This window comes from Leptonotus elevatus, chromosome 4 (assembly GCF_054856555.1).
Source record: "Leptonotus elevatus isolate MCC_2025b chromosome 4, RoL_Lele_1.0, whole genome shotgun sequence".
NCBI classification, from domain to species: Eukaryota; Metazoa; Chordata; class Actinopteri; order Syngnathiformes; family Syngnathidae; genus Leptonotus; species Leptonotus elevatus.
In genome coordinates, this window is record NC_141242.1 from 19,350,767 (window position 1) to 19,372,103 (window position 21,337).

The 21,337-nt window shown below is 38.2% G+C and overlaps 2 protein-coding genes across 5 annotated transcripts in view; both read left to right on the top strand.

Annotated features, from left to right (window-relative positions):
* Window positions 1-218: 218 nt before the first annotated feature.
* Window positions 219-3,634, top strand: rxylt1 (ribitol xylosyltransferase 1). Its single transcript, XM_086073844.1, has 6 exons — window positions 219-426; window positions 562-747; window positions 883-985; window positions 1,086-1,400; window positions 1,547-1,717; window positions 2,401-3,634. The coding sequence occupies exons 1-6, from the start codon at window positions 282-284 to the stop codon at window positions 2,801-2,803; spliced, it is 1,323 nt and encodes a 440-aa protein (XP_085929970.1). The 5' UTR covers window positions 219-281; the 3' UTR covers window positions 2,804-3,634.
* A 149-nt stretch (window positions 3,635-3,783) lies between these two features.
* The window catches only part of srgap1a (SLIT-ROBO Rho GTPase activating protein 1a), a 64,842-nt gene continuing 47,288 nt past the window's right edge, over window positions 3,784-21,337 (top strand). For all 4 annotated transcript variants that reach the window (XM_086073132.1, XM_086073134.1, XM_086073135.1 and 1 more), the window contains exon 1: window positions 3,784-4,382. In XM_086073132.1, coding sequence (XP_085929258.1) covers window positions 4,319-4,382 — 64 coding nt within the window. In that variant the 5' untranslated portion in view covers window positions 3,784-4,318. The remainder of the gene's footprint in view (window positions 4,383-21,337) is intronic.

Consider the following 21,337-nt stretch of genomic DNA (forward strand, 5'->3'; position numbering starts at 1 on the left):
ACCTACACCAGTGCCTAAGACAAAAAAGAAAAAAATATTAATTGTTTTTATAAAAAAGTAAAATGTACACAGATTTATAAGAAAAAAATACATATTTTTACATTTGGTAGGCATCTGGATAGAAAAAAATATGGGTTCAAACATCCGTTTAAATAAAGGTAATTTTTAAACAGGCACATCTTCGAGGCAACCTTCTCGTGATGTAAACAAGGGTCCTCTCACAAAAAAATGGAAGTTGAGATGCATAATGGTAACATACGCGATAATAGAAATAGGGGAAAATGAAATTTCCAAAAAGAAAGTTGTTTCTTCTCATAATTTTTGCCTATGTCGCGTTTTCGTTATACGCTGCCTACAATGTGTTCTTCAGCACTAAAGTCATATCCCGTGTTCACAGGGTGGAGAAGAAAGAAGCAGGACCCTCTGGTATTTTCACACACAGCAAATAATACAAACGTTTTTATTTCAATAGTTACCGTTACGTCACAGTTAAATCAGCAACATTTGGATGTATGTTGACTTAAAACGATTGTGCCAATCTGTTGTCTGTTTGGCTTGCAGGCGGTGTTCGAGATGGCGGAGCTGCTCCATTCATTGGTGATGAGTGGAATCCGTGGGAGGATGAACAAGTGGAGTACAATTCCGCACTGAACAAAAAGAGAGCGGCTTTTAAACAACATATGGCACGAATCGAAAAGAACAAACCCAAAAGATACAAGGTCCAAATCTGGGGTAAAGCAGCCATAGGTGAGGAATGTTTAATTTATTTTCGTTTATCCTGAGGTACCATCACCTTCTTGCTACCTAGTTTACCTTTTGCTAATATTATATTCTGTTACTATTATGATCATAATTGTTATTATAAAGCCATTCTCCCACCAGGACTTTATCTTTGGGAACATATATTGGAGGGACCCCTCAACCCAACTGACAAGATAGCACAATGGAGAGAGGGCGAGCTCCAGTCAAGCAAAATTGATTTCAGGTAACAGGTATCTGATGAGTATTTAAAATGTTGTGAACACATAATAACACATTAAACAGAAAGAAACATGCCATGAATACATTTCCTCCTCCATCACTAGTTTCTACACAGGGCCTGCTGTAGTCCAAGGTCATGTCCCCTTGGATATGAACAGCCTAGTTCTTGTTCTGAATGGTCGTGAGCAACAGAAGGTGGCGTACTCCACACGTTGGTTGGAACATGTCCAAGCTTTGGTGCAGTCCCACACGGTGTCTCACGTGGCTGTGGTTCTGCTGGGTGATGAGCACTGCAACAATGACTGGATAGGGCCATACCTAAAGAGACACGGTGGCTTTGTGGACCTGCTCTTTTTAGTGTATGATAGCCCATGGGTCAATGATAGAGATGTTTTCCAGTGGCCCCTTGGTGTTGCCACGTGAGTTGTTCTTTAGTTTTGTGTTGATTGTCATAAGTCTGGATAATTTTCACTGTAAATGGAATAAAACATCTGCATAATACTTGCAAATATGTTTACATTTTAATTAAATCCACTATATTTTATATGTCATGTTTCCTGTTCAGATACAGACAGTTTCCCGTGGTCCGGCCCAATGCTGAGATGATCACCTCCAACAGGCCATACCTCTGCAACTTCCTTGGTACTGTTTACAAGAATTCTTCTAGGGAAACACTCATGCAGGTTCTGAAACAATCTGGCCTGGAGAAAGATTGCATCACCACTGCCAGGGAGAAGTAAGTTGTTATGTTATATCAGAGTCACTGTTACTAAACATTAAGCTTTTCCCTGTCAAATATTTGGTCCATAATAATGACACCTCTGCATGAACTCATTATAGTAGTAAAAACAGCAGACACACAGAATTCGACACATGGTCAGTGGTCACCCAGGAGATAGTTTGTGGATTCACCAACCCTAATTTTGATACAGAATTAATTGTCTTTAACCTGCAAATTGGTACCCAAGCCAACATACTTACACTACATGAGCGTGAGGGGTTTCTATTTATACTTTATATTTTTCAATTATTATTATTGTTTATCAACTACTTACTATATGTCACCGGCACTCAAAAATTAGCCTGGTAAAAACATACATTTTTTGTACACAGCTTTTGTATTGAATCTCATCAGCATGTACATCAGGTGCATTTCATGCTTTATTTCTTGCCTGTGAGATCATGTAACAGGGTGACAAAGACAATTAGTATGACCTTACTTTCCACAAAAGACAGATATGCTGAGCGTTTCGTAAATTAAGTCACAGGAAGAAGGAAACGCGACAAGTATAAGCATTTGACCCACATTATTGAAAACTTATTTTGATTTTAAAGAAATTAAATTGTTATTTACCAAATGAAGCCTGGCTACATCAACCCATTTGTCATTTTTCTTTTTTTTCCCTTCTGTACTTGGAGATGGCTCCCCCAGGAGACAGCAGACAGTCTAAAGCACTATCAAACCGCCCTGGCCCAGAGCGAGCTCACTCTCTGCCCCGTTGGTGTCAACACAGAATGTTACCGCATCTACGAGGCCTGCTCTTATGGCTCCGTGCCTGTCGTGGAAGATGTACTGATGCCTAGGACCTGCGCGGCGGGGCCTAGCTCGCCACTGCGCCTCCTGAAAGCGGCGGGAGCGCCCTTCATCTTTATTAGTGATTGGCGGGAGCTTCCTGCTATTTTGGAGAGGGAGAGAGGCATGAGCCAGGAGCAGAGGGTGGACAGGAGGAGGAGATTGCTGGAGTGGTACGCCACTTTCCGTCAGCAAATGAAGGAGAGGTTCACTGAGGTCATAGAGGAGAACTTTTTCAAAAGTGGCTAATTGTGTTGCTTAATAAAGTGACAATGATTTAATTTATTTTGTGGAAAATAGAGAAATGTGTTTGCCTTGTGTAATGAATCTGGTGATAGTATTCTGTTATGTGCAGTTTATATGAATGATATTTATGTATGTTGTAAAGTTGTGAGAGCTTCCAAGAGTTTTCTTTGTTATTCATATTTAAATGTTGACAGTGATTGAATGTCCCGTTCTGTAGACTTCAGAGAGAATAGGAAGCATTTGCATACTGAGGTCCATATATTTTGTATGTATTTTTTATTAATTTAGTTGATTTTTTATGTAGAAAACGCAATGACAACAGTAGAAATGGAACAGTGTTTTATACTAGGCCTTGTATTAAGCCGGTACATAATATTTTGTATTGTGTGTTCAACGTGGAAAGTTGGATATTGCATGTTCAAATTGTTTTATAATTTGTATTTTGTTGCTATGACGCATGGATATAATACAGTATTTTGTCAGTGCAATTAAATAGTTTTTAATCCATTCATCCATAACCTATAAAGTCATGTAATGGAAGCTGGCGTTTTCCATTTGATTTAAAAATGAATTTTGTATCCTGCAGATGGCGCTCAGGTCCAATTTATATTAGAAGTCAACAGTTTGCATCTGAATACAATTCTGGGTTTACAAGTAAATGTTTAGCAAAAATCCTACACTTTCTCACTCCACTATTGTATTTGATAAATATGTGTTTCTACCTCCCTCAAGCCGTTTTTCATGTTGTGCAATTGTTTAACTATTGGGTTGAATGCCTTAATTGTGTGTTCTGTACTATTTTTGATATGCAGTATTAAACTTTGTCGAACTATGGTCTTAGAGATTTTTTGGGGGGTACGTTTCAATACATGATGCAAGTATGACAAATGTAACAAATACATACAGTAGTCTGGTGTATGTGTGTGTGTGCGCGCGTGCGCGCGCGCGAGCGAGCGTGATATCCCTCCCTCTCTCCTGCTTGGCTCTCGCTGCTGCCTTGTGTGCTGCAGTCGGCCTGCCTACTTGTCTGTCTCAAACCAGCCGCTAGTTAGTGGGGGAGAAACCTTCCAAGGAGAGCGAGGAAGGGGGAGGTATTTGCGTGTGTCCTCACTCCGATCCACTAAAACCGGACATACACTCTAATTCAAGTCGACTTTACAGCCCCCTGATGCGGCTTTTGGGCACTACTTTTCTACGCGCTGCTAACTGCGGATGATGCTCGGCTACGGAGCCTCTGAAAACTTGCCTGATTGTGGCTTTTTTGGTTGTTGTTTTCCGTAGAAGTGAGAGGCTGCCCTGGAAGTTGTGCGGATCTATTGGTTGAAATCGGATTGCGCATCGCCAACCCGCTAGGAAGGAAGATTATCAATGAAGAAGTAAGCGTTTTCTCCTGGGAACTTAATCATTTTGTTGCGCGACTTTTCCTCGTCCAGTGTGGGATGAATCCCCTGTTGTAACCCCCCGCTTGTTGACAAGCAGTTTAAGAAACACATTCTTTTGACACCAAGGGGACATAAAATGTCTTCGCCGAGGTTTAAAAAGGATAAAGAAATCATCGCGGACTACGAGAGTCAAGTGAAAGGTAAGAAGCAACTGCAATATTTGGTTTACTCTATCTATAACGCGCTGTTCACGGGATGACTGGGAAAATTTGCAGCCGAGCTAGTTCATCAGTGAGGCGTTAGCTAGTGATTTAAAAAGTTTGGAATGTATGACCTCCAGCAGTGCTTCAACTGAGGCATGACTACTAGTCGGTGTGTTACGACTATGTAACAGTATGTGTTTGGTGTCGTTTACGTAAGCATTTTAAATCGAGTGAGCTACAAAAGAAACAAACAGAGTTCTAATTGTGCACTTCCCCCCCTCAAGACTGTTTTAAATTTGTCTACCCTCTACAATAAGTCCTGAAAGGTCGGTGTAGCTCGTACAAACGTTTAGAAAATGCACGTTGAGTAAAAAACAAACAAAACACCTGTATAAAGATACGGGAGTATTTCAGAGAAGTTGGTGCTTCTTTGTTTCCCTACTGCTGCACAAATCCCAATATACTGTAACCTATAACGTGGCACAGGCTCCATGTGTGCAAGGACGACTTCTAGTCAAATACAAATAGACTGACACAGGTAAGACGCATTGGGTTGCTCCTTGGGCTGGGTAGCCATGGGGATTTGGCTTTCAGCCAACCAGCTCTGTTTATCTGAGCCTGTTGCATGCCACACTACCACATTATAGTGGAATACAATCCCGCCTGGGTCACTGGACAACCTCCTATTTGGTGGTACTGGTACAGTACTTCAAAACAATTTTAACCACAGGAAATGATTGAAACACTGTAATCAGTTCTGGAACTAAAACTATTATAAAACCTTTATTAACTGTACAGGAAATAACATAACTGTCTTGCAAGTTGCAAGTGTCCTCTTTTAATATTTTTCATATATGTACTCATGACTTGACAGCCCTTGTTAAGGCATGCCATTCTGTAATTAGTGCCAAAGAACGGCCTCAGATATGAATCCTATGATGTTTGTTTAGGTGTTGCGTGACATTATCAGTGCCTCTTTTGGCGTTGCAAGAAAAATGGCAAAATAAAAAGCAAACACATATCCAGAATTATTTCTTTGATGCTTGTTGATCTGAGACCTCAATCAATATGATGAGGTCTTGCATGACACCATGCAAATTCTGCCCTAATTCCAAATTGTATGACTCCGTTGGCATTCGACGACAAAGGTTCCACAGTACTATTCACATCCCTCTATTGAGCAACCGAGGGGGGAGGTTGGTGGGGTCTAAAGTGAGCCGCGCTGCTTGAAGAGTTAAAAGATTTGCATGTGCCTGGCCAAAAGACTCTCATTTGCAAGAAATGTTAAGGCCCCCCTTCTCCTTCTCACCGCAATGATGATACACGGTCATAGGGGATGCTTCATTTAAAAATGAATGATGATGAGAAACTTCCCATTTGTCATGTGACATCAACCTGCTGCTCAGAATTGCTGTTTGTAGATAGAAGACAACTAAACTCTTTTTTTTATTGTTATTATTAATCCCCTGAGGGCAATCGGTGAGTAAGTGGTTTTGTTTTAGTGATGTTGCAATTCAATTCTGTTGCCAAGGCTTTGCACCTTTAAACAATTATTTTGTGGCTAGACTAGTGAAACATCACTGGCAGTGAAAGAAAAGGAAGAAGGATACAGTAGTGAACTTTTTACAATGATTTTGGTCTATAGTGAGTTGGGTTATTATTAATCTCAGATTTGTTTGAAGATGGACACATTTATCAGTCAGAAGCTTTCGTCACGATCCATCATTTGAAAGATTACTTGGAAAACAGTTTTGCAGATGTGATGATACATTTGCACAATGCATGTTCTGGTACACAGAAGTTTCAGTTTTTCAAATTAAAGCTTTTTTTTTTGTATATCTGCATTTTAGATATTTCCTGAAGTTATTCGAATTGTGCATGGGGAGGTGAAGTTTAAACTTGATCAGCAATGGGAAGGTTAGATAAATCTAGTCACTGAATAACTTACACATTGGCTCATCTTGTGCAATCATAATCACGTGTGATCTGTGACGAAATTGCCCCATGTATGGTTCACCTAAACCAGTGTTTCCTGAGCTTTTTCAGACCAAGAGCTAGATTATCAATTGAGGAGCCAAACTTAATCATGTAATGCCATAGGAAAAACATAATTAAAATACATAAAACAAAGACAAATCTCTAAAGAAAATGTGTACCTCTTTTATGATACAATAGCTTTCAGCATGTTGCTGTGTCAATCTGTGACACAATATTGACCCAAAACCAGATTTTCTTTGGTAAACCCTCCCCTAAAGGTCATACACTCATAATTGTCCTGCTGCTACATATGATCAATTTCATGTTCACAATTTTAGTTAGTTTTATTATTAAGGGGGTGTCTCTAACTCTATGGATGGCTGTGAACTCCAACAGTTGGATTGACATGAAGTGTTCTGTTTTTGTAACTCTCTCAAAGTTTTAAGAGCTGCAGCCAGTGCCATTACGAGGAATGTCATCTGCAGTTCAGCTGGATAACCACCAGTGGCTGAGCGTGCTGACTAAGACAACAAATCTCTACTGCACTTGTTTGGTTTTCACTTCACAATGATCTGACAGCCATTATTATGAGACTATTTGGATCATTTGGATTTGGGCCGATACCGGCTTTATTTTTAGGTTTTGGGTACACGTGGAGGCTGATATCGAGTAAGTCTCTCTCAGCAGTAGTTGGTGCACAGTGGCAGTTTGATCCATCTGCGAATCATCATTTGCATCAGAAAAAAAGTTTTTTTTCATAATGTTTTGTCATTATGTTGAAATGACATTTTATTTATTTATTTTATCAAAAGTACTAGAGGTGTCGGTATCAGCAAGTTCTCAAAGGGTCAATACTCGTACTGGTGTCAGTCTGGAAAAAAAAGTGGATTTGAACAAACCTAGTTAAAACAGCAGTATTATTTATATTCATATTGCTTTGGTCATCTGTTGTAGTTAATTTTAATTAATCAGAATTGTGCAGTGGATTTATATGTGAATATATGTTGCCATCATAGGTTGAACTGGGCCAAGCAGCTATTATAATTTCTCAAAATGCAGATTTGATGTCTGATGTTAATTTTTTTTGGTCTTGCGGTCATGATTTTAGGGCAGCATCCCTTAAGCTTCTGACATGAGTACACCCCCACACCCTCATGAAAGGCTGCCCCCTTTGACCTGCCTTCATTACTGGTGAAATCAGAGCCAATGCGTATGCAAACTCCGAAAGGCCACTTCAGTTTTTATTAGGGGTGTTAGAAAAAATCGATTCGGCAATATATCACGATATTACAGCGCGCAATTTTCGAATCGATTCGATATGCGGCCAAATCGATTTTTAACCATAAATTTTTTTATGGGAATATTCAACAAAACATCTTACTTAGGGTTAGGATTCACACATTAAGCATGGAAGAATGTTATATTAATGGAACATTAAGCCTTAATATTTGATTTCAGTGCTGTTCAAACATGAAACAGACTGCAACCTGTTTGTTAAATGCATTGGCTCAGCTATAAACCTGAATTTTCAGATAAATAAATAAATGTTCATACAAATCTTACAGTGTACATGTACAAGTTTACTGATGAGTATTTTCTAAATTTGAGTAAAAAAAAAAATCGCAATAATTTATAGATTCATATCGGGATTAATTGGTATCGAATCGAATCGTGACCTATGAATCGTGATACAAATCGAATCGCCAGGTACTAGGCAATTCAGACCCCTAGTTTTCATGCAAGTGTAAATGCACTGATTAAAGAAAATCCTTTATTTTCCTGTAACCTGGATAAAGGGAATAAAATCTTTGATGCCAAACTTGCAAAAAATGTTGGGGTCCACAAAGGATGTTGTTTTATTTGTGTGCCGTCATCCAGAGCTGTGTAAAATTATAGTAAATTACTTTAAGGTGAACAATTGGCATAATCTTCTGTTGCTGTCGATTGTTTTGATTCCAAAGTTGTTGTTAAAAATTTAGTTGGACCCTTGTGTGCGTGTGGTGTCATATTTTCTTTCTCTAATAACTGAAGCTTGTGTCATGTCAAGCATAATTCAGACTTGCAAAACTTCAAACTCATGTTACTTTTACTTTAAATGACACAGTAACGCAATGTTGCACACATAAGCCAAAGGTGGTTTACTGTTGCACTCCAACAGTATCCAAGAGGTGTTGATGGCTCTTAGTGATCGGTGGACTAATGGAATCTTGACACCTCCTCAAGCACTTCTTCAGAACACAAGACACACTTACCCATATGTTTTCACCATCCTTGTGTCTTTAACTGTGTGTGTGTCTTTAGTGCATCTCCAATTCGGGGTATGGCATTGGGTGGGGCGAGTTCTCCGTGCACTGGTGGTTTTGCATCTCCAGCTCGCGGTATAGCATTGGCCGGGGCAGTTCTCCGTGTAGCGGTGGCTAAATGATGTTATTGACAACCTCTTCTGTGGCCGGGTATCCTTTTTGCAATTAATAAACTCTGCCGAACACAACCAAAGCATCACTTTCCCTGCTGCACTTTTCAGCAAAGCCACCAAGGCCACCCAAAGATTGCTGCATTCAGAGCTGTGACAAATAAATATTTTTAGAATTGATTACTCTATCAATTATTCCATTGATTAGTCAAGTTTTTCGTTCACATTTCTGACAGTCATCACATCACACCAATTACTGCTTCGCGATCTGTTGTTAAGAGACACAGGCAGAAAGCTATGCTAAGTTAGCTGGATAAGCTTTAAAAAGTTATACCAGTTACGACAATTTAGTTGAAGATGCTTGCCTCCCATGAAGTAGTGATGTAATGTGACGACATGGCTCAAAACTGTTAAGTGCTAATTACACCAAAGTTGAGTTGATATTTAATTTACCTGGCCGGCTCATTGTCATGTGTCCACGGTCCTGTGTTGCCGTCATCTCCAAGCTCCGCAAACTCCTTTTTGCAGTAATTCCATAAAACTATTTGTCCTTTTTTAATTTATAGTAGCATCTTTTGTAATTTTGCGAATAGCTCCACAGGAAGTCGGACATGGCCCATCAGCAACAAATGTCTGTGTGAAAATGTGGAAGTACCGTAGTCAAACATTGGCAAAATAATGAATTATTGTTTCAAGGCAGAAAGTTTTGGTTTGGGTCAACCAATTTTTGCATTAGATTGAACCAAGTAAGAAGATTTTTTTGCAAATGAGGAACATTTTCCTTTCAATAGCCTACAGAGGTTGTTTAATGTCACCATAAAAGCAAACCCACCATCATGCAGAATGCTTTTTAAAACAGAACTAGTCAACACTCGCATAATTAATTTTATGATAACATCATAAAGTGAACAATTCAGTTTTATTGTTGCTGCAAATTTTACTGAACTATTTCAGCAGCAGAAATCCAGTATTTTAGTGCTTATTTTTTCAAGCTAACAAATGCTTTTTCCTGTCTAAGCCAACTATGGCGTGACACCGACTGGAAAGGATGTTCTTGTGAATGAATGTTGTCAAGCGTGGGAGGTATGCACTAGCCTTTGTTTGTGGTTTTGTCATATTTTGCTGTAGTTGGTTAGAGTGGGATCCTTGCCATGTTTGTGCGTGGTAATGAGCAAGATGTGAGTCAGTGTAGCTAATAGAAAGTACAACTGTGATAATAGAATTGGACCAGGCTTGGAAAGTTAACAGAATAATTCAAATGAGGAGAGAAATTAACAGAAAAAGAAAGGGTCTAAGCAGGATTTCGAGAGATTTTTTTCATTGTTGCTAATTTGTGGACAACTTTAATTCCTTCAAATTTCTGCTGGACTCCAAGCAGATGGAGTGACACGAAGGCAGACAGAGACAGTTTGACCATCAGGACATGCTGCTGCCTCCTGCCACCTAGAAGGACTGGATTAGTGGGAATGAGATTGGGGGAAGGGGGTGAGGCAGTATGAGGTCAGTGTGAGAATAAGTGAAGGCAGAGGTCATAAGCGGCTGATTTATTTTAATCTGCATCTGTGTCCAGCGGATTCATCTTCTGCATGTAAGATGTCTTATTCGTACGGCTAGCTTTTAAGATGATCACAAATGCCACAGGAAACATTTCTGGCTGCTTCCTTTTTCCTGAGTTCACATTAACAATTGTTGCAATAGTTTTCACAGATTTTGTGTTATGAGTTTGAGAGACCCAAACAAGCAGTCTACAATTTTCTATTTTTTGTTTCCTGGATCAAAACACCACAGGAAACATTTTTGAAAGGTGGATGACATTTTTTTCTCCAGTAGGATTTGCTAGAGGAGGATTGTCTTTTTCTTATACATCTAAACACTCACATTGGGCATACTAGAAAAGGAATCATCTTTATTTGTTATGTACACTAGACACACACATACATGAAATTTGACCTCTGTAGTCAACCAATCAAAGCAATCGGCACAGCAAACATAGGTTGTTAGTAACACATTAGAGCAGCATAGGGCTATTTAGGCACCCGGGGGGCTGGGGGTGTTTGAGATGAATGGTCTTGAACCGGAGTTAGGTAATGGCCACTTGGCCATCACTGCCCCTAGGGCACGTAAAACTAAACAAGACAAAAATAATAATTTACAAATCAATGAATAATTAACACTTGTTTATTAATCAGGATTTTAATATTAACCAAAAATAATTCTGATTATTATTTTTTAGATAATCGCCCTACTGTTCGGGTACTGGGATATTCGACCTGGTTGGTTTTACCACAATATACAGAAAAGGTTCATTCATTCAATCAATCAATTGTTCCTTGCGCACTCTGTCTTCATCTAGCTCCCATCAATCCTTAAACTCTTAAACTCGTGTGAATGCAAGTTTAATTTACTGATCTTATTAGTCTTCTGTTTCCCCCTCCTATATTTCCCCTTTATTCCACCATGACCTCATGACCTCATGACCTGAGTGAGTTTGGCTTTGTGCCAGCTGCCTTCATAATTATTTGCCAAAGACCACCCTAAAGCAAAAAAAAAAGAAAAGAAAAAAAAGGAATGATTTAGTTTATTAATGAAAGTAACACTTGTTATAATCACTTAGTGTTACACAAACATTGACATCAGCAATGAGATAAAAATATTTTCATAATTCAAATTCAATAATTATATAAAAATAAAATATAATATAAATTAAAATGACTCTGAATTGCCTTTAAGTGCAATAAGTCAGGTCTTTCATAAATTTAAGAAAATACTTTTAAATTCATGTGAGCAGTAAACAGCAAGAAAACAGTAAGATACCCCCAAAAAAAATCACAATTGAAATTCAATTTTCTAATGAATTAATGGAAAAAAATCGATATTAAAATAATCGATTCTTGGTTTTATGAATCGATATCGTTATTGATTATTAGATTTTTTTTTTAACCCAGACCTACTATTCTTCTAATTTGTAGTTGCTGATTGTAAACGGCTGCAAGAGGTTGGCCGATACTTTTGCAAGTACAGGTACCTTGAAATAAGGCCTGCTGTCGGTCAGATACCGATACTTGGTATCAGTACTTTTACTCGCCCATCCCCAATTCTCTGCTGAGAGGCTCAAATTTCAAAGATTTTGACAATTTTAAAGTAAATAAGGTCTCCAAACATTTAATTGATTATTAAAATGCTATTAATTTGGTAATCAATTAATCATTGCACCTCTAAAAACAATGCAACTAAGCTATCAACAAACATATTAGCCTAATTATTGATCAAGTTAACAAACTGCCTTTTCTAAATTTTCACCATCTGGTGTTTTCTTCAGTCTGCCCTTCTCCCCCTCTCTCCCACTGACTTCCTGTTGGTGACTCTTTGTCCAGAACTTCAGTGTACTTGACCCCTTGATCATCAATTCCTCAACTCTGAGCCAGTCCTCGGTTGGACTAGCTTCCCTCCTCTGCCTGTCTTTTACCAACTACAGCAGTGTATGTATAGTCTTTAGGCTTGCGTTATCATGTTTAAAATTACATGCAAAATCAAGTTTGACCAGTTGAAGACAGGGGGCCTCTTCAGAAAGTCAGTTCCCCTAACCTTTATGCCACCTATCCTTAACCTAAAGCAATGTTTTACATTTTGTAAATACATGCCGTGAATGTGTACATATTTGCAAATAAATGTAAAGTTGCCTTCCCCAAAGCAGTAACGTTGATGAACTTACCGGTAATCTTCATTCACTGTTCATATAACTGTTACAATGTAAATGTCACATTTAAAAAACAAAACAAAACAAAAACCTCATGAACCAATATTCTGGTTATGATTATTTAGGGTTACTTATTTGAACAAAGTTAAGCCACACTTATGTGACGATATGCCGCGATACAAGAATATCTAGACCACAGCAAATCAAAGGAGGGTCCCACACTTTACTAGCTCTGATTGTCTGAGACCATGCATGCATCCATTGATGAACCAAAGAGTGAAGCTTTGAGATTCGAGGAGCCTTTTTCCCTTTGATCGGCTGCAACCAAATTGATTTCTTTTAGTTGCACCATTGTGAAATTAGGGTGTCTGGACGCCCAAATTGGTCACATCGAGAACCCGGCTGTCCATATACCGTAATTTGAAAATGAGTGCGTACTGTGTACATTTGCTCAGTAGACTTTTCGGCTTGTTCACTTCCACTGAGGACATACCTCATATATCTTTTTAATCAGGCCAGGTTGAAGACACTACCATCTCCCTCAGGGGTCATGAGTGTTAGTGGAGTATCTGAATGTAAGTGTATGATGCACGGCAACCTGGCTGGGTTTGCACCACATGCATAACTGCATTGGTCTCACGCACAGTTACGAAAGGCTGGCCGGTTTCTCCTGGCTCTGTGGGAGACAGAAAAAGGAAAGGCCAAGTCTTGCTTGCTGTAGTGTAGTGAGACAAAAAGCACTGAAAGCTGATCTGCCTGTTCTTTTCTGTCTTTTCTTCTTCTCCTCTCTCTTTGTCCATTGCTATGAGCAGCTGCCCTCATGTCGATCCCATTCTCTAGCTGTGGCTCAGAACTCATGCAGTAATCCTGAAGCATTGAGCGGATTTAGTGGCTCTTTGGTCTATAACTATAACTGGCATTTAGTTTCACCTGTCCAGTCTTGTCAGAGTGGTTGGTGCTCATGCTTTAACAATTACAAATACCTTTAATAAGATACTATGACAAAAAAATTTTTTTTAGTAGAAGGCATGTCATCCCTTTGCCTGAGAGTAATTTCTCAAGTTGGCTGCTGGTATTCAGAAAATGGGAGTTGATTGCCCGTTAAAGCCTCCCTGAGGCTAGGTGGGAGAGGATAACAGTGTGTAACTGTCACTTCCTCCATAGTGACATACTATAATTATGTGGAAGTTCAACCTTTGAGAAGTCTCTCATCTTCTCTTTCTCTGTAGTAGTTTGTGTCGGAGCTGATCATTCAGCCCTTTGTGGCCTCCGGTTCCCCCTGGGAAAAGAAGTCGTCATTGTGGACATTCCCCAAGGCTTACTTTTCACCACCGATAGCTTGTGAAAAATCAATCACTGCTTGCTGTGCCTTGAAGGGGACTGGCTGAGCTGCGGAGTCTGCACACGAGGTGGGGGTCACTCAGTCTGAAACATGAGCAAGGACAAAAATGTGGGTTGCTTAACTTGCTTTATATTAGTAGTTGTTTGGTCTTCAAAAACAATGCCTTGTGAGGATTAGGCTATTAAAACTTTACTGCATTACTCGGCCTGTCATTATTGTTCGTAATGTTGCATGGTCATTAATAAATGTGCATTTTATCACTACTATATTTCTTTATCAGGGAAAGTTTCCTAGGTGATTTTTAAAGTTTGGGAGGAGAAATGGAATATGAATTTGTATCTATGACTCACTTTATAGCATCAAATTCAGCTGCACTGCAGCAGCCTCTCACGACCAAGGCAGCCTCATTATTATGCCTTCTTTGTACAGTTTTGGCTCTACAGATGTTGTTGCGTCTCGGGTGCAAATTCCCTTTCCCTTTATAAGACTGAGATTATGCCTCTCTTGAAATTGCTATGGTCATACAAACACATCAGTTTATCTTCAAATGTAAGATTTATTAATACCTTGAGCTTATATTTAACCAAGTCATCTAATAATCACTCACTTTTCTTTATTGAGCGAAGGTACCAATTTCACATTAGAACAATTTCACACTTAACCAGTAACCACCAAACAAAAATATTAAAAGTAAGAATACTATAACAGGTATCTTGTCTTAATTTGGTCTAATGTACTTACTCTGTATAGCATATTGGTTTGTTTAAACACAATATATTTGCAGGGAGCCTTAACCTACTCTGTTGGATGAATGGCAACATTTAATTGTGCCTTTTGCCATCCAATGGAATAGCATTTAATTTTCTTTCTGTCACCATACACCACTGGCATATAATTTTTTTTATTTCTGATTAGTAAAAATGATTGAAAAACGCAATGTAACTTTTGATAGACCCTTGCCTAAAAAGCTTCAAAAACGGCCATTCCAGCCTTCCAGGCGAAAGAGGACATTCTGAAGGAGATAAAAGACATCTCATTACAGAATTGATATTGTATGTGTAATGGTTGTTGAATACAATTTGTGTGAACAGAGCCTGAGTCTGTTTTATTTATAATTAGTGTTGTTCCAATACCGTTTTTTGGCCCCCGATACATATTCCGATACCCAGCTTTGCAGTATTGGCCAATGCCGATACCATACCGATACCTACGTTTTTTTTTTTATCAACATGAAAAAGCTGTCCTGCCATTGCTTCAGAGCATTCAAGGGCCAATAGTATATCATAAGTCCCATATTAGCGACATAATGAATGGTATCGGCATGTTACTTGTTAGTGTTCACCGATACCGATACCACTGTTTTAATGCAGTATCGGGGCCTCTGCCAATACCAGTATCGATATCGGAACTAGCTATAATATGTGTGTAAAAAAAAAGATCTGAAAGTGAAAAAATACGTTTTGAAATCTGAATCTGAAAAAAAAACCATGCAACTAAAAAAAAAAATACCTCAACTGTCAAAATATATATGGAAGCAACAAGTGGAAATAAATAAATGAATGACCGAAGTGAACCAAAATGAATTTTGACCCCCAATTTTTTTTATTTTACTTATTTTTTATTTTGAATACCTTTTTACATTTTGCGAAATTCAAGATCAACACAACAATTTCCAGTTTCAAGTTTTATTTTTTCAAGTACAAAACTTTTTACCCTAATTTAACTCCATATGTTCCTCCTGGAGCCCTGTAGCTCCTCTGCTAGTTTTACCCTAGAAGCCCAGAAACCACACTGTTTTTTGTGGCAAGTCAATGGGAGGGGTGTAGCAAGCGGTGCTCAGTATTGACAGAAAACACATGACCAAAGGATGCCGTTTTTCTTTGCTGTTAAATTGGTATCAACCACGCAAATAGTAAAGTAAGGCAGATGTTTCCCATCTGGGTTTCTGACCTGAACTTGTAGTATGTGTGTGCTGTCTTTTTTCCTATGCTATATTGTGCTATATTGTTGAGTATTCTGTCTCTGGCTCAAAGGAGAGACTATTGAAAATGTAATCTTTCCACTGACCCAACCGCAGAAAGCAATTTGTATGACGCTATCAAAATATTGGTAATGAACCATTTCATTCCCACTAAGTATTCATACATGTTTTATTCAGTCCAAGATTATCGCCTTCAGAAAAATGTCCTCAAAGGTAATTTTGTAAATTATAAAACATAAGAAAAAGTATAACAACATATCTCAAAATGAAAAATCTCTCATTGATAAGCACTCGTGCAACAGGTTTGTAAAATTTCCATTTGAGAATAAACAATTTACAATATTTGAAAACCACAAGGCACTTATTAGCCTTGTTGTCTTTTTCTGTAGATCACAAGATGATAGGACAGGGGGAAAACAACAATTTAAACATTAAGTGGCTTGTACTTTTTCATTAGACTGTATTCTAAAGTAAAACTTGGGAGGAGAGGAAGTTGTTCGTGTGAAGGAAGAGCCAATAATAGTATTTAGATGTAGATGCTGCTGATACAGTAATTACAGTGCATTCTGGGAGAGAGCCCTCAAATAAAAGTTTGACTTCAAACCACAATAGCTCGTCCCCATGAATGTGGTTTGACTAGAATGCTCAATGCTGTGTGGAAAAAAGACTGTATTGGTACGTCCTATGTTTTGTTACTGTATTTTTCAGGCCATATTTGATCGTAATTCAGCTTTAATCAGAGCCTCCTTTTGATTAGGTAACAACTGAAATCTAACACAGAAAAATGTAGAAGATTTTTGTTGCTTTAGGATATGTGTGTTTGCTATTTCAACAGAAATAAAGTTGATCCGCTGCTGTTTCAGTCAATTTTGGAACTAGTTAAATATGCACTAATGGCTTGCACAGCTGTAAAACATATGGTTCATCGCGATTGCAATTGATGTAGTGGAATGTATCATACAACAAAGCAGTATGCTTACTGCATCATATTAAAATGATTGGCTCTAACAGGTTCAATTGTAATATTCCTTTTCTGGTTGTCTACTGACTTAGTTCTCCATCTTTATAAGTGACACTCAGTATCTGTGTAAATCACCACTTGGTCATAAACGCATGCATGTGAAAGTGCATACTAAGTGGGGGATAACAGAATATTTCAGAACTTGTAAATGACAGACACGAAGGTCCATTCATATTCCCTGTTAGGCAGTAAATACAAAGCCCAGGGCCATTCTTAGTGGCTTGCTATAATATCACAAACAATTCTTCCTCAATTTAAGGTAATGTAAATGTTTTTTTTTCATATTCACTTGCATGCTGCAATTTCAATTGGTTTCTCCTTAGGGGAAGTAATTCCTTGAGTTGAAATCTTGGCTTTGATCAAGATGCTTCTTGAGTGTTGCCTGTTTTGCAAGTACTTAACTCACCACCAAAGGGGTTTCACTGTATTTGTTAGCCAACACAAACATCCGAGCTGTCAAAATCCAAGGCTTAAACGGCCAAGTCTTAAACCTGAGGTCAGTTTTGTTGAGATTAAGATGTTACCTTGACTTTTGATCTTGAAACACCTTTATCTCTCTCAGCGCTTCATTTCTCCCACCAACAACACAAAGGTGGGACAGCTGTTGTCTTTTTCCCTTCAGTAATATACACCTTTTTTCAACATATTGGCAGACTAGCTGATGATGAACAACAACACTTGCTCAGATGCTGCTTTTTTATGTGTGCGGTGGCAGGAGGGCCAAGTTAATTTTGGTGGACAAGAAGAAGAAGAAGAAGCAAGATGCCTTGTTGTTTTTATTAGCCATTAGCCGGCTACCGCGTTTAGCCTCAGTTAACGTTATTTTATTAGCCATTAGCTGCGGGCTCATGGTTAGCTTTATTCTCAGTCAAAGTGTACCTGTGTAGTACCTGTTTGAAGTTGTCCTCCGAGCATATGTTTATTACATTGGTGCTCATTTGCAACCCAAAGAGAGCAAGACACACAGAGGAGCACATTGACATGCTTGTCTATATTGCGAAAAATCTTCCAACAGCAAAGACAATTCAGACCAGTGATACAACAAGCTAGACAGTCATTCATAGAATACGGTGCACTTTCTAAACACTTACATGCCATAATAGATATTTGCAATGTTCAATTTGAGCCTTTTAAAAATGTATAGCTGAGTGCAACTGCAACATTTGGTGTTCATTTTTACTAATAGTTTATTTTTTGTGTAGTTTACTACCTAAAATATTGTTGATTGTTATTTACACTTGTGTAGTTTACTGCCTTAAGATATAGGCCTGATTACTTGTAGTTAACCATCTAAATTTTTCTTTAATGTTTTCTGTGTGTTTTTATCTCAGACAACAAAAAAATTTGTCATTGTTGTGGTAATTTGTGTGTGATGTATTCTTTCATTTGTGTTATTTATAATGTATTTGCATGTGAAAAAGTAATTGTTTATTTTTTTGTTCATTTCCGGTTATGTTAATGAAAATATTTTCTTTGCATTTTTTAAAGTATTTGGCTTTTTTTTTTTTTTAATCTCCGGGGTATAGAGTATCAAGTATTTTCCGAGTTTGAAACTTTTGTATCGTGTCAACCCTAGTACCTACCTTAAAACAAAATATGTGGACCTTCAAATATGGTCCAAAGTTTAAGGTGCAATTCCCGGATGTCAAAAGTGGGTGTGATACCCAAACTTTGAAGGGCCATAACTCTGCGATCGTTTGAGCAAGGAGGCTCAAACTTCGAATTCTTTCTTTAGACATCATAATGCACTAGTAACGAAGAGGTAACACTGGGGAGGTTGTTGGGATTTAAGTGAAATAACAGACCCTCATGTGAATCTGGTGTATTTTGCTGATATTTCAGTAATGTCAAGCAGTGTTGTCCTGAAGCCATTCACTATTTGCTTTTGAACATATTATGAACTTTGCCTTACAGAAGTCAATCCAACATAAAATGACATAACATCAGCCAACTTGAACGTGATTTACTTTGCATTTTACAGACACGGTAACATAAATAGAAACAATTTAATTTGTTTTTTGTTTGTTAATATTGGTCAATTACCTCAGCAGGTTTTGGAAAGAATATACTTTTCAGTGTCAAACTAAAGATAAAAGTGTGGCAAAACCACACTCAATTTCCAGCTTCTATTTCAGGTACAGCCGTAGAACAATTCTGCAAATGCAACCCAATGTTTGATGTGGTGCAACTACTTGTCCCAGATAGTTGCTGAGAGAGATTAATGAAAAAAACTGTGAAAACTCTTCAGTCTTTTCATGGTGCATTCCTGCATTTGCTGCAAGTAACTTTTGGGAAATTGTTATACTGTAACAATGAGGAGAGGACATTAGCGAATCTTCAAAAAGGTAGAAAGAGAAAAATACTGTGTCTGGCACTCCAACAGTAGACACAATTCAAAAGTTTCTAACGTCCTTTTTTTCCGGAGCTAAAGCTTGTGGAATAGCACATTTCTAGCCTACAAGGCAGTTTCTTTGACAGTAGAATTGGCATAGATGCTATTTTGAACATATTTGCCCCTATGAAAGTGACAATGGGAATTATGTGATGTGGCCAAATGTGGATATTTGGATATCATCCAGTATAGAAACAAAGAGGCTATAGTCCAACCTGATCTCCACAGAGACCAAACTGTGCTCTTTCATTGTCTCAGTCAACACTGTGTTCTTTGGGGCGCATTGACTGTAACTACATCAGTCAGCTGGATTTGTTGCTGACAGTTATATGGCCCTTTTTATTTCTGCAAGTCACTATTCTCTCTTGTCAACATGACAACAATGTCACATTATGGAACATCATCAAGCTTGTGGAGATTATTTTTTTGATGGCTAATTATTGAAACAGTAGATGTTTATCAGTATTGTGTACAGTAGGTGCTTTTGTCCATATATTGTTCAGGCACACTTATCTCTTCTCAGCAGTCAGTGTAAAAGGACTCACACGTGGCTTTCATGTCCTATTGTCCTTCTTTAATCATGATGTACATATAAAAATCCCTTATCACATTGTGTACTGTAGGCCTTCAGACACATTTTAGACTACATGGATGAATGGATGGATGGATGGATTGGCTTCAGAACATAAGCTTTTCTTTTATTGCAGATGTTGCATGCAGCAGGTTAGTTGGACGTCTGAGTACTTCTATACATACAATTACTATTATTAATACTATCAAAACTAGGCGATAGCTTTGTAGTAGCTGGTCACTTGATGGTTGCGTCTACAAGCATTTGTTACTGCCACTAGAGGTGTGTAATATGGACAAAGATTTATGTCCCGATATAGATAATTTTATTTACCAAAAACAAATCTCTATTCCATTCCCAACTTAGTATTTATTCTTAAAATTACATGAAATTAATGGTAGTTATGTGTTCTTTTCTTTTCTCAGTTTATTTATAAAATGTAAAAAAAAGTTCCATACTAATAAAAAAACCCACAGATATTCAGTAGCCAAATAAATACTGATTAATACTGGGTTTTTTTTTACAACAATAAATTGATTAAAGATAAAATTAATGATACAACTCTCAAGAGGAAAAATACCATATAAAATATCTCATACTAATACTATCAGATAATTGTCAAGGAATGTTCACTGCTTTTGTGTACATCATTAGAGTAATGTTGTTTATATTGATGCTCTTCCAGTAGTGCACAGATAATGCTTATTTGTGGAAGATGATACTCCAAAGGAGTGTCAATGCAGTTACAATATTTGCTCAATGTTCATACAATGTCAGTGTACCATATAGAAAACTCACACATAATACTCCCTTAGCAGGGTTGGGGAATCCAGGTCCAGGGAGAACAAACCCTGAAACCTTGCTCTGCAAGCTGAATTCTTGCGGTATTTGTGAGTTCACAAACTTCTGAGAATACATCAAGTACCGAACCCATTGATTTCCACTGATCAAACCACTGGTGGTCTGGGGCGTGATATGCAGCTGTGACGAAACCAGGAAGCCAGCGCCAACGCCGGGGCAATTAAACAAACCTAACATGGACGAATATACGCTGCATTTAATTCTGTTCTTGCAGAATTACTCACCGTCTCCTTGTTGAATGTTGAACAGCGAGAGGCACTTCGTACATTTTTAGCTGGTTTGTGCCCCCTTCGACGAGAACGAAGACAGCATTTTCAACCATGGTCGTGATTGGTCAAAACAAACGGGCACAATCAGCTTGAAGTAGTGTAGAGAATGTCACTGTGGAGCAGTCCCAGATTGATATTGTGGAAAACTCCCTTGAGTGAATCACAAATATCAATGCGGCTTTTGGCAAGGTTAGCTTCTTTGAGCTTGTTTACCTGCCAGTTAAGTAGAAGCACCTGTGGGCAGGGTTTTTACTTTCTGGACCTGGATTCCCCAAGCCTGTCCCTTGGTGTGCATACCTTAAAGTTGACCAACCGTCTTAGGGCAGACTACTTTATCTTTTTAGAGGGCCAATTATTGCTATAGTCCTTTTATTGTTTGAATTGCCTGATTGTGACTTGAGTGTAATGCTGAGGGTCGGTGCTTACTA